This window comes from Mauremys reevesii, linkage group 11 (assembly GCF_016161935.1).
Source record: "Mauremys reevesii isolate NIE-2019 linkage group 11, ASM1616193v1, whole genome shotgun sequence".
Lineage (NCBI taxonomy): Eukaryota > Metazoa > Chordata > Testudines > Geoemydidae > Mauremys > Mauremys reevesii.
The window spans coordinates 64,991,237-65,007,513 of record NC_052633.1 but is presented as its reverse complement, the minus strand read 5'-3'; the positions used below and the strand labels follow the sequence as shown (position 1 = coordinate 65,007,513).

Here is a 16,277-nt window from a genome sequence, read left to right as displayed (position 1 = left end):
TTTATTTCTTCTTTAGGCTGAATTAATGTAAGACTGGACTGAATAAATTTCCCTTTCCTTAACTTCATCATTTGATTCATTTCTCAATATCTCTTGTTCCTCCCTCAGTTTCCTGGCATAAATACCAGAGATTATATTTTTTCCAGTTTTCAGAGTAGCAGCCGTGTTAGTCTGTATCCGCAAAAAGAACAGGAGTATTTGTGGCACCTTAGAGCCTAGCAAATTTATTTGAGCATAAGCTTTTGTGGGCTTCAGCCCACTTCATCAGATGCATAGAATGGAACATATAGTAAGAAGATATATATACATACAGAGAACATGCAAAGGTGGAAGTTGCCATACCAACTCTAAGAGGCTAATTAATTAACATGAGCTATTATCAGCAGGAGAAAAAAAAATTTTGTACTGATAATCAAGATGGCCCATTCCAGACAGTTGACAAGAAGGTGTGAGGATACTTACATGGGGAAATAGATTCACGAGACCAGCCTTTTTTTTTCCCCCTTTTGCTCATTCATTGCTAAGTTTGGCAGGGAATAAAAGCTCAATGGCAGCTCCCAGCATGACAGAAGAGCTTCCTTCAGTGCTATCTGCTTTCACCAGCACACCTGAGCAGCTCCACCAATATTGGCAAACATGCCTCCAATGGGAGGTCAACTAGATTCCTCTGCTGCCACCCAGAAAACGTTACACTGATGAAAAGATCCCAAAGACTGTCCAAAATTAGTACGAGTTTAAAAGGAATATGTAAGGCCTTAGCAGTCTGAAGAAAGGTTTCTGGTTTTTTCTCCAAATTCCAGCAGAGAATTGAGAGCTGTAGCTGTTTGAATCACTTTGCAAATCCATATTCTATTTCTCTGATATATTTTCACTCATACACCCCTGCCATTGCATCATCTTTAAACACCACACTATGGAGAGGCCTTTAACACTAGCCACTTCAATCTACATATCTTGCAGCTTCTTCTTTAAGAGATTATTAATCATGTTTATTAGGGTGGTGCCTAAAGACCAACCAAGATGGGGCCCCTTTGTGCTAGGCACTGTACAGAGTAACAGACAGCCCTTGCCTAGAAGAGCTTGCAAACTTAAGTAGACTAGGAGACACAGGAAAGGGGGAAAAGGGTAGAACACACAAGCAGAGTGAACAAGGTAATGGTGGCAAATATGTTTGTCTCACTATTTGGAGGGAGGGTTAGTTAGGAGGGGATCAGATGAATGGAAAGAACAGGGAAGAGAGAGGGGGCACTGAAAGGAACAGGAGTGAGCGGGACAGGGCAGGGGAAAAGAGGGTCGGAGGGGAAGATGTGCAGTGAAGCGGAAGTGAAGAGACTGAGGGATTGGGAAGGAGAACGTTGGAGGAAACGGCCAATCAGCACAAAGCAGAAAAAGTCCAGTCAAACCTGCAGAAAGTTGTCTGAATGGCCAAAGGTCCCTGCTTCAGCTGTTTCTGCAGCTGCTCCTACCAGCTGGAGTCTCTGGCTGGTTCCTCTCTACAGGTCCGCCCCACCCCCCAAGGTCACATGGTGCAGAGTAGGGGATTTAAATTGACTCATTTAAGTCCTAGCCTTCAAGGTGCTCTGCCATGAGCCAACCAAATCTGTGTTCATTTCCAGGTTTCTAACAGCCTCAAGAACTGTGCTGATCCGCCTGGTTCACAGGAACTCAAGGGCTGCATGAATATCAGCAAGTTCCTATAGTCAAACCATCCATCATCAAACTTTGATGGGAAGAGAGATACTGAATACCAGAACAGAGATGCTGAATGCCAGCGGAAGCTGCTGGTGACCTCTGAAACAGCGCAAGTACAATTGATACACAAAAAGTTCAGGCTCAGAGCCAATACACTGCAGAGAGAATAAGGCTGCAATGTATCCTGCTTAAAATACAGCAGGCAAGTACAGCAGCCAGAGGAGTCTCCAATGGTTAATACCTCCTCAGGATGAAAGGAGACACCTGTCCCAAAGACAAAGTACCTGATGAACCCAACTGCCTGTGAAAGGATTGTCAGACAGACACCAAACCACATCACCTCAGCTGATCTGTTGCCCAAAAAGCTCCTATAGCACCTACATTTTCATCAATAAGCCACCCAATAACAAGACCAAGGTGCCAATGTGTCGGTACCATCACTTGACAGCCACTACCAGTGTCTCGCCCCAAAACTGCCCACTCTCTCTATATGGGCTGAGAAGAACACCACAGTTCACAGATGATGTATGGAGGATGAAGCACACAGGCAGAAAGTTAGAACATCACTGGTGCAAAAAAATTCGGAGTCCACCCACCAGCAGCACAAACAAAGCTTACAGGACTGTGTCACTGCAGTAAAAGAAGCAAAAGGAGCCTTCTGCTTCTCTGTAATCAGGACAACAGAATCAGCGCTGGCAGAGCTATTCCAGTTAGTGAACCAGCTAATCAACCTGTGCTGCCTAGCCCAGACATCAGACCCAAACACCAACTGCTGGGAAGAGCTGTCAGCATACTTTGCTGGTAAGATCAACCAAATGTGTGTGCAGCTAACTGGGAAAGAAAATTCCACCCCAATCAGATCATATTATCCACCAGCCAACCCCAGGCGAGTTTGGCCCCATCATGCTACTGACGCTTAAAAGCCCTGAAGAATGTTAGCGCTACAACCTGTGAAATGGATCATGTCCCTCCTGGATGGAGAGAGCTAGCAAAAAGCAGCTACACCCACTACGGATGGAAATTATCAATGCCTCCTTCAGAGAAGCACACCTACCAAACTTCTTTGAAAAATACAATAGTTTGCCAAGTCCTCAAGAAGCCAGCACTCAACCCTGATGTCTTTTGGTTGAATGGGGGAAACGCTCTGAAGAAGTAGCCAATAGACTATTCCCACCTTCCTATGAAAGTGTACAGCCCCCATGCAAAGTGGTCATGTTTGACTCCTCACTAAACTTGGATAACCTGTGTCTAAAAATGCCTTCTTTCATCTCCAGGTTGCTAGGAAACTTTTCTCCCTCTTCCCAGAAGAGGCCTGGCCACAGTGATCTGTGCATTTGTTAACTCTAAGCAGAATCACTGTAATTCACTTCATCTGAAACTGAACATGAAGACAGGCTCCAGTTAGTACAGAATGCATATGCCCACTTCCTCCATAGAATAGTGCCCCAGAAGCACATCAGGCCCATGCTCAAATCCTTCCAATGGCTTCCAGTCAGTTTCAGGTGTCAGTTTAAGGCCTTGTTCCTAATTTCAAAGCAATTAATGCAGGGCTTCTCAAACTAGGGTCTTGACCCCTCAGGGGGTCACAAGGTTATTATGTGGGGGGATTGCAAGCTGTCAGACTCCACCCCAAGCCCCACTTTGACTCCAGCATTTATAATGGTGTTAAATATAGAAAAAAGTGTTTTTAATTTATAAGAGGCTCAGAGGCTTGCTATGTGAAAGGGGTCACCAGTACAAAAGTTTGAGAACCACTGCAGAGGCTTGCTATGTGAAAGGGGTCACCAGTACAAAAGTTTGAGAACCACTGGTACACACACTGAGGCAAAATGTCTTTAAAGTGCACAATCACAACAAAAGGAGGTAGGATCCAAACTGTTAATCAGATTTAAAAGAGTCCCTTGTTCCATCTTGTCACATAAGAAGAGGGGAAAGGTTATTACAGCACTTTCAATGATCTAACCACAAGCCACCAGCTGCATCCAGGGAAAGTTCAGCTGGAGCCAGCTGTGTGATAGTCCTCATCACAGCCAACACCCTGAACATGCAGGTTCTGCTCTGAAACGGAACTGTCAAAATGTCGTCATTGGCTTCCATGTTTATTGGGTCTTTGTGATTGCTGTTCTGACTGTGCTAACACAATACCACGGAGTAATTAAAACACCAAACGCTGTCCATTTCTGAGGGCTCTTTTTCAGTATTGGAGTTCATTAAGTTCGTACTATATACATAAATATTTCATGGTTTTTAGGAGCTAACACCAGTGAACTATAAAGATCACTGGCCGGAAAATTATTTTGGGGAGTACAAACTGAGCATATAATACATGCTATTATACTGATACCATTTTAACACCCAAATTATTTACATTTTGTAAAAACAACCATCTACAAAACAAACTCATGGAGGTATGTCCCATGTCTAAAGTTCCAATGGAGCCATATTTGGTTTAAAACTTGCATTCCCCGGCAGAATAACACTACATTGCTTGGGCTGTAAATGCTAATGAGTGAAAATAAAGTGAAATTGTCTAGAAATCCATGATCAGAAAATATAACGGCTTAGACTACTGTGTTTTCATTGTTCAAGTTGAAGAGAAATAGACAAATAGTGACATGCAAACCAAGAATGCTTTTAGATTTTCAGAAGTAATAATCCCAGGTGACATTTATAATACAGTTAAAAACACTGTCTTTTAGAAATACATGGTTCTTAACTGGCCAGTTTATTTCTTCATTATTATGATTGGTATTTGCAAAGAAAGGCTTTGAAATTAATATTTAAATAGCTGACCCAACCTAGATCTAAGAATGTATTTCTCTCTTGTAAATAGATTTCTTTCCCCTTTTTGCCCCACATTCCATTTAGAAATCATTAAAAAAAAAACAAAAAAAACTATGGCTTGCTATGCAACATCACAACACTAGTGCCAAAAACTGATCTACAATTAACAGTCACAACGACTACCAGACAAACATTTGCATTGGCAGAATTGTTCAAAAATTGCCTTTCTATGCCAAGAAAAAAAACCTATTGGATACCCACAGCTTAATAGACAACATTCCTGTATTCTAAAATCACCACCACCGATTACGTGGCTGAAATAGTTTCTTGCAGCTGTATACAAGATGTCTCAAAAGCAGAGGCTTTTGCTGCACTCCTTCTCCCTATACACCCTATTCAATCTTTTGCAACAGCATGAAAACTATAGGTAACACAGCAATACAGTCTTAACAGCACAATTTAGGACACTACATAAGTAATAATTTAAGGCTATCAATTGATCGGTACTGTAACCGAAAAGTGGGACCAGTTCAAGCAGATAGTGACTGACACAGCAATAACATCTCTTGGACCAAAGAAAAGAACACATCAGGATTGGTTTGATGAGAACCAAGAAGAAATATGCTCAGCACTGGAAGTAAAGAGAAAAGCCTTTATCGAACGGCAGAAAGACCCCTCCTCAGTCTCTAAATGGGACCATTTCAAGTACCTTCAGAGCAAAACACAGGAAGACCTCCGTCAGATACAAGACAACTGGTGGGAGAGCAAAGCCAAAGAAATTGAGCACTATGCTGAGACTCACAACTCGAAGATGTTCTTCAGTGCTATTAAGACTGTCTATGGACCTTCTAAACTAAGAACCACCCCATTGCTCTCATCAGTCAACACAACGCTGATTAAAGATAAAGAAGGCATCAATGAAAGATGGCGAGAACACTTTAGCAACCTTCTCAATAGACCATCAACCGTGAATAATAATGTCCTTAATGAAATTCCACAACAACCTGCTCTGACAGATCTTGACTTTCTGCCCACTATAGATGAGATTAAGAAAGCTGTTAGCCAGATGAGTTCAGGAAAAGCTCCTGGAAAAGATGGGATACCAGCAGAGATATACAAAGCAGCAGGTCCAGCAGCACTAGCAGCGTTCCACAGCGGGATCATCAGCATCTGGGAGGATGAAAACATACCACAGGACCTCCGCGACGCTACTATTGTCTCTCTTTTCAAGAACAAAGGCAGCAAAGCAGAATGTGGAAACTATAGAGGCATATCCCTCCTCTCCGTTGGTGGGAAGATCATCGCCCGCATCATCTTGAACCGCCTAATAGCCAGTATTTCCGAGGCAAATCTACCTGAAAGTCAATGTGGTTTCCGACCTGGCCGGAGTGCAGTCGACATGGTGTTTGCTGTCATACAAATACAAGAGAAGTGCATTGAACAGAACATGCACCTGTATGCTGTATTCATAGATCTGACAAAGGCATTTGATACCATCAACAGGGAAGCCCTTTGGACCATTCTAACACGACTTGGCTGCCCAAGAAAATTTGTCCAGATTATACGCCTTTTTCATGACAGCATGACAAGTGAAGTATTGTCTGATGGAGCCACATCAGCCCCCTTCAACATCACCAATGGCATGAAACAAGGACGTGTTCTCGCTCCTGTCTATTTAACCTGTTCTTTGCATGCGTCCTTAACCATGCAATGAAAGATCTGGACCGAGATATATACTTGAAATACCGGCACGATGGTTCACTTTTTGACCTCCGTCGCCTGAATGCAAAGACTAAGACAGTGCAGAAACTCCTTGAGGCACTCTTTGCTGATGACTGTGCCCTCATGGCTCATACTGAAAATGATCTTCAGCACATTGTCAACAAGTTTGCTGAGGCCTCGCAACTCTTCGGACTAACTATCAGCCTCGGAAAGACAGAAGTTCTTCATCAACCTGCACCTGGATCAAATGCTTCTGTCCCGAGTATCTCCATTGACGGCACTCAGCTTAAAGTAGTGGAGAACTTTAAATACCTGAGTAGTGTCATATCCAGTGATCCATCACTGGATAATGAGATCAACGCACGAATATCCAAAGCAAGCCAGGCACTTGGCTGTCTGCGTGTCAAAGTTTTAAACCACCACAACATCCGGATGTCAACAAATCTGCTTGTGTACAGAGCTGTTGTTCTCTCATCTCTTTTGTACCGGTGCGAAACATGGACACTATATAGGTGTCACATCAAGCAGCTTGAAGCATTCCACATGCGCTGCCTCTGCAACATCATGAAGATCCGCTGGCAAGACAAAGTTTCCAGTCTCGAGGTCCTCAAGAGAGCCCAGATGACCAGCATCGAAATGATGATCATGAAGTCACAGCTACGTTGGACCGGTCATGTCAGCCACATGGATGCCAACAGAATCCCCCGACAGCTTCTGTATGGTGAGCTCTCCCAGGGCATCCGGCATATAGGTCGTCCACGGAAACGTTACAAGGACACCATCAAAGCCAATCTGCAGTACAGCAGTATCAAACCTAGGGACCTTGAGGACGCCGCCAGCGACAGAACACAGTGGCGTGCAACAGTTAGAAATACCTGCATCGCCTTCGAGGAAGACCACTGCCAGCGTCTACAAGAGACACGCGAACGACGTCACAGAGCAGCAGCAGCGCACAATCCACTGACTGCGAACTTCCCATGCACCATCTGCAGCCAAATGTGCACCTCTAGAATGGGCTTGTACAGCCATCCGAGGGCATACCATGAGACCAACAATAGATGATCTGCACAGATTTGTCATCACCGGATCGATGGACTGCCAAGATCATTTTATTAGGTAGTGTATATATTATAAACACACACTGTAAATCTGGACACAAGACAGGGTGGTGGTATGTTTTTATGGGCTACACTGCCAGTTTGCAATCTGTCCTGTGAAAAGGGCAGCACAGAGCTGCAGTGCCCCAGGAACAGATCATGCAGGGAATTGCCACAATTCTCTCCCTGATTCCACCCTTGCTCCGGGGGGAAAACAAGCCTATATTTAATGTAGATTACTTCCTCCTCTGTGTTGGCTCAGTTATAGGGAACAGCACATGGCAAGGGTAGATCAAAGGCTCTGCCCTCTCCCAGTCCCTGCCTGCCCCTGCGTGGCAGAGGAGAGTAGCAGCTCAGCCGTGACTGCTCTTCTCCCTGCTCTGTAACCTCTCCAAGCACTTAGCCTATACAAGGGTGTAAGGGGGTATAATCTTGACCTATATTTCAAAACGCAGCCCCTAACCTTTGAGCACTCTGCAACCCTCCTCCATTTGGATACTATTTAAGGAAGAGATCCAATCATTTCTGCCCACACACAGGAAGTTTGGACGCTGAATATTCTCAGATCTGACCATCAGGTCCTGGCATCGTGCAAACATTATGAAAAGTATGGCCAAGTGCACAATCAGTTTCTTTCCAGGCTTTGCAGAAACGGTAGCTAATTTATCAAACATGAAGTCAAATGCCAGTGACTAGGGCCGTTAGAACTCCAGTACAACCGACTAAAGATGTGAAAATCGTACAACATTCAGTAAAAAGGAATTCATATAGTGCAACATTCAGCAACACACAGTGGTCTGAAAATACGACGTATGGGATTAATTCAACATGCCAACCCAGCAAGGTTATTGCACTGTGCAAATGGCAGAGTGCAAGTATATTTCGGATGCATAAAAAGGGAAAAGCAGATCCACTTCTCGGTTTGTCAAAGAACTTATAGATTGTGTGTGTGTGACAGCCTAAACAGATGCGATGTGGAGGAACTTCCCTCATCTTTACCAATCTTTTTTGGTGGGTAATGATTCTGGGAAGAGGCAAAGGAAAGGAAAGGAAAGGAAAGCCTGTCTCTCTGTTTTGTAGTAAGTAGTTTATATTGACCCACTAAAAGCCCACAAGAGGAACAGAAAAACAAGACCAAGTACATACCTCTTTGGAGCACCAAGCGCATTTTGGATGAATGAGCAGGCACTCTTCACAGGAAGTAGCACTTCCACTTGTGCAAATATTGAGACCTTCAGCAATAAAAACCAACAGAGAATGGGGTCATCTTATGGGTGAAATAGCTTAAAATTGGTATCTTAGTGCTTATTGCAATACACTTTACGTAACAATTAATGTAAGATTAAACATTTCACAGGCCTTTGGAGCTTGAACCACTGAAAATTAGGACTCTAGTGATTTCCTTTCCTCCCCTCCCTGCTCAGATCAATTAATTTTGGAAGAGTTAGTCAATTGATCAATCCAATTAAATATTTCCAAGACTTCTGCTAGAACACAACAGTCATTACTTTGGTATTAATGTTACTCCTTGCAAATCCTAGATAACATTGACTTTTAAAAACTGGTAAAACAAGACATAGTAGGGTTTTTTTACTATTATTATTCCTTTTCATCTGAATGAACTAGTAGGGTAAAATATTAATACAACTTTTTCATCTGAAATTAGCCTTTAATTATATCCTATCCCTGCTTCCTAAATGAGTGATTTACATAATTGAGTCACATCCTTACTCTAAATTGCTTTAATTTATTAAGAGCCATTTCCATAGGATATCCAGGTTAAGCAGGACAGCTTGTTTATTTTGGGTAATGTCCAATGAATCTTAGAATGGAACATGTTGCTCCACACTGTATGGTAATATGCTTTTTACGTGCAGTGCTAATGCAAAACACACATTGACTCAGGCATACACAACTTGCAATGATAGCTGCACCCTTAAATTATTAGCTTCATACAGAGTAAAGACAACCAACAGGGTTTTATATGCAGAATCTAGTATGGAGGTTCTTATCACATTAAATTAGTGCTGAGTTGCCATCACTAGGGTTAAATTGTACTAAACATCAAAAGTATTAGGTTTGAATGCAACCGCTTACGTTTAATGGTGTCTGTAGTTATGATGAAAATAACATTTGAAGCCACTGATGTCTCTATGCTCCAGTGTGCAGCTATTAACGTCAACTGTCGATAACTAATTAGACAAAATTCCAACAGAGAAGTCTATGTGGATGCTGCACAGTCTAAAAGGAAATGCCCTAGGCTTGAATTCTGAGCCCACTTATTTTCTCCATACTGAAGGTCAATGAAAGCATTTCAGGCCTCGTGCTACAGTTCATCAATTTGCAGGCAATTATATCCACAGACACTATTGCACTACGCATAAAGCTAGCGAAGGCTGAGCAGACTTGGTGATGTCTGGAAATGGGTGGATTAAAGTTTTGCTCTTTAGGGGGAACTTTTTGTTGTAATGTCAGCACATGAATCCCAACTGCTGCCTTCCTTGGATGCATTTATATTTAAAAATTGTAAATGCTGGATTTGGCTGTATGAGTCACTCAAGTTTGAGGGATGTATCAAAGAGGAAGGAAGTAGTGAATCAAGCTGGACAGCTGTATAAGGGCATGCCATGCTCTAGGTTAGAAGCTAGTAAAGGGTAAGTTATTCCATCATAATTTTTAAGTCAGGATTGTGCCCTGACTGTTTATGTAAATGCCTCACACTGACAATTATCTATAACCGACAGGATGATTCATTTTAACTCACTCTCTCTAAATCAAGGGAGCTATGATTTGTATTTTTTCAATGGTTTTCATTAAAGGATACTGTCTGGTTTTGTTTTCATTTAACATTAGGCTTATTATAATGTTATTTAATTGATTGCTTATTATATACAAGCAATTTACTCCTTAAACCAAGCCCAATTTCTGGACTTTTCAAGAATTCAAAAAATGAAACAAAATATTGATTATAAAGCTTTCCCCACTCACAAGAAGCCTTGTAACAATGAGTTTTGTAGTCTAGTAAAACTGCTGTGTTTTATTTTCCTTATACATGAATTCAGGGGGTAAAGGAGGGGACTAGTTGGAGAGAAAACAAACTGTTGTGGAAATTAGCATGCCTGTTGCAGGTACAACCAGCACCACTGCTCTAAATGTCCAAGATGGGTCTCTGATACTGGTTTTGAAAAGCCAAATCCCTCACTAACAATATTTTGTGATGTTTACCAAGTAGTATGGTTAAGAAGACATTTCTAGAAGCCAACAGTGGCTGACTTCTAATCCTGGCTTTCCCATTGACAGTTAGACATTACTTGATCTTCTGTCTGGAAAATGAGGATAATGTTTACCTCCCTTCTTTATAAAATATTGTAAATGAGTTATCCTCATTTACAGGTGGGACTTGCATCCGACGAAGTGGGTATTCACCCACGAAAGCTCATGCTGCAAAACATCTGTTAGTCTATAAGGTGCCACAGGATTCTTTGCTGCTTTTACAGATCCAGACTAACCTGTACCCCTCTGATAGGTGGGACTGTGAGGATTTACGTATTAATAGAGTTTAAGGCCAGAAGCAACCACAAGATCATCTAGTCTTAATGTTATTATTAAACCAAGAGTTCCCTCCATTGGGCCATTCCCACTCTGTCCCATGGCTAATACTTCCTCCGCAGCACCTTACTCAAGTCACTCAGCGAGGTGCAAGGATCAGAGCTGGCCAGAGGCAACAATTCCATTTCATGGCAGCTTTTGAAGTTTCGACATTTGTTTTCGTAATGCACTGGAATAAAACCAAACCTTTCCAATGTTGCCGGAAAAAAAGGATGTGTGTCACAATGGCCATTTTTGGATCAAAACCTGAGCTTTTTGATTTGGGTGGTGTGCATCACCCCTGGCCTGGGAGACCTAGATTGCTCTGCCCAAGTCAGTGCTGAATTTTTCATCTCAAATTATGCTAAACCAGGTGGAGCAGAGACATGAATCTAGATTTCCTATATCCCAGGCCAGTGTCCTAACCAGGAAGCTTTAGAGCAGGGGTGGGCAAACTTTTTAGCCCAAGGACCACATCTGGGCATAGAAATTGCATGGAGGGCCATGACTGCTCATAAAATTGGGGTTGGGGTGCAGCAGGGGGATCAGGGCTGGGGCAGGGGGTTGGGGTACGGGAAGGGGTGCAGGCTCCAGCTGGGGGTGTAGGTTCTGGAGTGGGGCTGGGGATGAGGGATTTGGGGTGCAGAAGGGTGCTCTGGGCTGGAATTGAGGGATTCAGAGGGTGGGAGGGGGATCAGGGCTGGGGCATAGGGAGAGGCTCAGGGGTGCAGGCTCCGGGCAGTGCATACCTCAAACGGCTCCCGGAAGCAGTGGCATGTCCCTTCTCCGGCTCCTATTTGGAGATTCGGCCAGGTGGCTCTGCACACTGCCCCATCCACGGGCACAGGTCCCTTGCAGCTCCCATGGGAGCTGGGCCATTGGAGCATGTAGGAACCGGAGCGGGGCCATGCAGCTGCTTCCAGGAGCCACATGGAGCAGCCCCTACTCTGTGCCCCTGCTGGAGCGCCAGAGCAGGACAAGCCCCAGACCCCGCTCCCCAGAGGGAACTCGAGGGCCAGCTTAAAACGGCTGGCGGGCTGTATCCGGTCCGCAGGCCATAGTGCCCCACCCCTGCTTTAGAGTGTGAGTTTTAGGCTCTCTCTAACTCTATTAAAATTGATACACCTCCACATAACACATTTCAGCTTCATCAAAACAGCATATTTTGACAAAAAGGTTCGGACCAGCTCTAGCTGGGAAAGGAATCCACCCCTCCTAGTACACAGATCTCCACAGCTGCTAACATGCCATCCTACTACAGCAGCCTCTGGCATAACCCAAGCTTGCATGCCACCAACTACAAGAGGCTGGAGGAGCTGCACCCATTCTCCATATTGCTCTGCCCTATATCTAGTTCCACCCTGCTCAAGCACCCAGGAGGCTCTGAGTGGCTTCCTCAAATCATGCCGTTTCCTTGGCACAGCAGAACTGCACTGGTTCCAGTGCAAGAGGGACCTCTTTACCCATGATAGAACAAGGAGTAATGGTCTCAAGTTGCAGTGGGGGAGGTTTAGGTTGGATATTAGGAAAAACTTTTTCACTAGGAGGGTGGTGAAGCACTGGAATGGGTTACCTAGGGAGGTCATGGAATCTCCTTCCTTAGAGGTGTTTAAGGTCAGGCTTGACAAAGCCCTGTCTGGGATGATTTAGTTGGGAATTGGTCCTGCTTTGAGCAGGGGGTTGGATTAGATGACCTCCTGAGGTCCCTTCCAACCCTGATATTCTATGATTGATTCTATGGGGGGGAAAGGGCAAGATTTGCACCCAGGAGGATAACTCAGCTATAATCCCAAAATTCTGATGATGCAGAGTGAGCTACACCAGACAGCAACTTTGTGAGAGGCGCTCAGGGAGGCCACCAAACAGCCATGCAAATAGCTGTGACCTTATTTTAAACCAGTTCTGCTATAAAGCCCAAAATAGCCAGCTCCTTAGTGCACAACACATTTTAACGTACCGGCTTGCCTGAAACAGACATACATAGTTAGCTTTGTACCCATGTAGCTAGGTGCGAGATTTCATCCACCTTAGCTAGGTCGGGGCTGAAACATCTATGTGGCCCACTGAAGTCAGTGGGAGTTATGAGTGCTCAGCATCTCTTAGGATTAGTCCCATAGGATGGAAGAAAATCTATGGTGAAAATCTGTTGAGTTTTACTACCCCATGCCATAGCACTCTCCACAAGATGAAGAGCCTGTAAATGTAGCTAGTTAAAAATGTAAACACAAGGGGTAAATAAGAGAATAGTGGACTCAAAGCAGTTTATTGGGCTCACTTTATAAGAGACCAGCACTACACTAATAAAGAGAGTGGCCATTTCCAGTATTATCAGAGCACAATCATAAATTGCTGCTGTTTTAATAGGTTTCCAGGAGCCATAAAAGCATCCCTGCTGAGGAGAACAATGACAGCTCTCTGGATTAAGCACATCCCTCACATTAGGGCTGAACCTGAGCCAAGAGCAATACAAGGAAAGGGGGCCTAGATATCAACAAATAATAAAATGAATGTTTTAGACTTTATGATTATTAACGCTGCCACTCTCCAACTAGATCACTGAAGACCTGTAACCCAAACACTCGGGGAGCCTAACCAATATTCCAGGGAGGAATATTTCTTCAGTTGAAGTTGATTATAATCAAACTTTATTCCCTTTTCATGCCAAGCAGAGAATGGCTTGAGTTGTAAAATCCAGACCCACAAAGTGTAAGTCAGTTCACATCCAGGGATGTGGTGTAGGCCACATTCAATAGCAAGTCTCTACCAACGCTGAACGTAAGGCATCGCATTAAAAAGAAAAACCTTGAAGTGGGATGAGAAAAAACTTGCCTGTTCTTTGCGCTAGGGAGCGAAATACAAAATTGTTCAGAAACCACTGGAAATCAAAGCTGAGCCCTTCGTACAAATGGTTCAAGTCATTATGACTGCTGGCTAGCTCTCTACTAGCCTCTCAGGGCACTTAGAGAAAGATAATCAGGCCTGTTCAGATAACAATTACTTCTTATACTATCATTACAATTTTTGCTGCGCCTGGACACAGAGATCTGGTACTTTTGAGAGACAGCACAAAGCAATAGTATATATGGAAACCTGGGCACATGCAATGCCAGGCTTAGCTGAAGGGACAACACCCCTCAAGTGTGACTTCTTAAAAATACAGATGTTTTGAGTAACAAGGCAAACGAGGCTGTTATTTAGCACTGTGATATCTGGCAATTTGGTAAACATTTTGGAATACAAAACACAATCAAAACACAGGAAGAAAAATCAAGAGAATCTCTGGGCTGATTAACTCCTCTATTTAATTGGCACTAACTGTTGATTTTCATGCTCTGCATTTTTATTTTCAGTTGTAATAATGATACGTAGTCTCTGGGGGGAAAATATATTTGGATTGCTAGTAAAAAGGGATACCTGTCCAAAAACTCTTTAGCACCCTGACACCACATACAAAAATAAAATTTAACAGCCTGCCCCAGATTTGATGGAGTTTGTAATTTTCTGAAGCACATGTAGAATGAACTAGTGCTTTCATTGTTTGCCTAAAATGAGGAGCACCAAGGATTGTAATATGATGCATGTGCATGGACTTTGTGAGGTCTACTCCTTTCCTGATACAGATATCTCACTTCTGTAGGTGCGGCAGAGTCATTTCAGGCAGTATCATGAACCATATACCAGCTACTGCACTACATTCCACCTTGAAACTAATTAAACTCCTCCATAAAGAGGCCCTTGTAACAACCCCAATCATTGGTGGCTGCGCCTCAGTGTGGGCAGAGTGAGCTCTGTGATATATAGTGCCTGTACTGAGCTCTGAGTCCAAAGGCCCTGTAGAAAACCTACAGGATCAAGGTTATGGAATTAAAAACAAAACAAAACAAACAAACAAAAACCCAGGTTATTTATAACCTTCAAACCAGAAAGTGTTTCAATGAATCTTTTGTGCTGGGGGGGCGGGGTGGCAGATCACCTGCCCCTCTAAGAGGGTGGTGAGCGGGGAAATCCAGAACCCAGTTTCCCCCCAGAATTTGGAACACCAATGGGGCGCTTCATCTGTCTCTAGCTGCTTCAGGGGAAGCCCGCCCTCCCTAAGCCGTTGGCAAAGGGATGCTTGCCGGGAAGAAACCGACCTCCCCCCCCCGTCACAAGCCCCTGTTCAGCCCCAGAAAGCAACCAGGGCGCTGACTCTTGGGTTGATTCCCCCTGCGACGCAACCGTGGCGATTTCTACCCAAAACAACCGCCCAGTTCGGGTGAGACTCGAGACGCGGCTTACCCCTGAGGTGGTGGAGCAGGGAGGAGAGGATGAAGAGGCAGGCGGCGCTGGGGGAAGAGAGCCCCCGTCCCCGGGGCATAGTGCCTGCAGCTGGAGGGGGGGTTGCGCTACAGCTGGGGCCGGCAGAGGAGCCCGCCGAGCTAGCAGCGGCCGCAGCTGGAGCCGCAGCTGCCTGGTCGGCGGGAGGCAGCGAGCCCGGGCTGCCGGGCGCGCATTACTGCCCCGGCGAGCAGGTCACAGCGGCCGGGCCGGGCCGGGTGCAGAGCATGCCCCGCTCCCCGGGACACGGTGCAGCGAGCCCCGCCGCGCCTCAGGGGCTCCCCTCCCCTGCCATCAGCAGCGGGCACCCGCCTGGAGTGCAGCGCCACGGGCTCAGCGAGTGCCTGGCGGGACCTCCCTGGGCGCAGCCAAGTTTCCCAAGCCTCGGCTGAATCCCTTCATTTCTCCCTCGCTGGCTCTGCCCCCCTCGCTCTGTCCCCTCCCTCCCTGGGCCTGGCTCCCGCTGTCCCCTCCCCCCCCGGGTCTGTCCCCTCCCCCTGGGTCCGTCTCCCTCCCTGCGTCCCCCCGTGCTCCAAGGTTCAGCAACTTTCTTGCTGCAGGAGGGTGCGGACGTGAACTCTCCGCCCAGCCTGTGCAGTGAGCACGCAGGGCTCCTTAACACTTAACTGCCCGCTGGGGATTCCTCTCTCAAGTCAAACACACACATGGCACAGCCGTCGCGCCCATAGACACACAACCCCGCCCCCGCCCCCAGATATACCCGCTCCCAGACTCCACACAAACAGCTCCACACACTCGACACACAAATCCCATACTCCCCCCGCTACACTGCACGCTTTCGAACTAAACACACACACCTTCAAGTGGGTATAGTTTTGGAACCTGGTCATAGGCTTAGCAGAATTCACTTTTTCTTTTTTCATAATTTCAAAGGTTAATATCACTGTTTATTCTTAAGCAGTTTCTATTTTTATCAATTTAAATGTTCAGAGTTGTGAGAAATTGGGGGAGGAGGGCTCAGCCACGAAGGACGCCAGACAATCATCATTTAATGACAGTATGTGCTGAGATTCAAAAAGTTAAAGTTTTATAACTCTTTCAACATAAATTGTCAAC

The 16,277-nt window shown here is 44.9% G+C and overlaps 1 protein-coding gene across 1 annotated transcript in view; it reads right to left on the bottom strand.

The window, feature by feature from the left end:
- Window positions 1-15,617, bottom strand: part of ITGB5 (integrin subunit beta 5) — a 106,635-nt gene extending 91,018 nt beyond the window's left edge. The window contains exons 1-2 of the mRNA XM_039495147.1: window positions 15,162-15,617; window positions 8,442-8,527 (exon numbers count right to left, since the gene is read on the bottom strand). Coding sequence (XP_039351081.1) covers window positions 8,442-8,527; window positions 15,162-15,240 — 165 coding nt within the window. The 5' untranslated portion in view covers window positions 15,241-15,617. The remainder of the gene's footprint in view (window positions 1-8,441; window positions 8,528-15,161) is intronic.
- Between the last annotated feature and the right edge of the window lie 660 nt (window positions 15,618-16,277).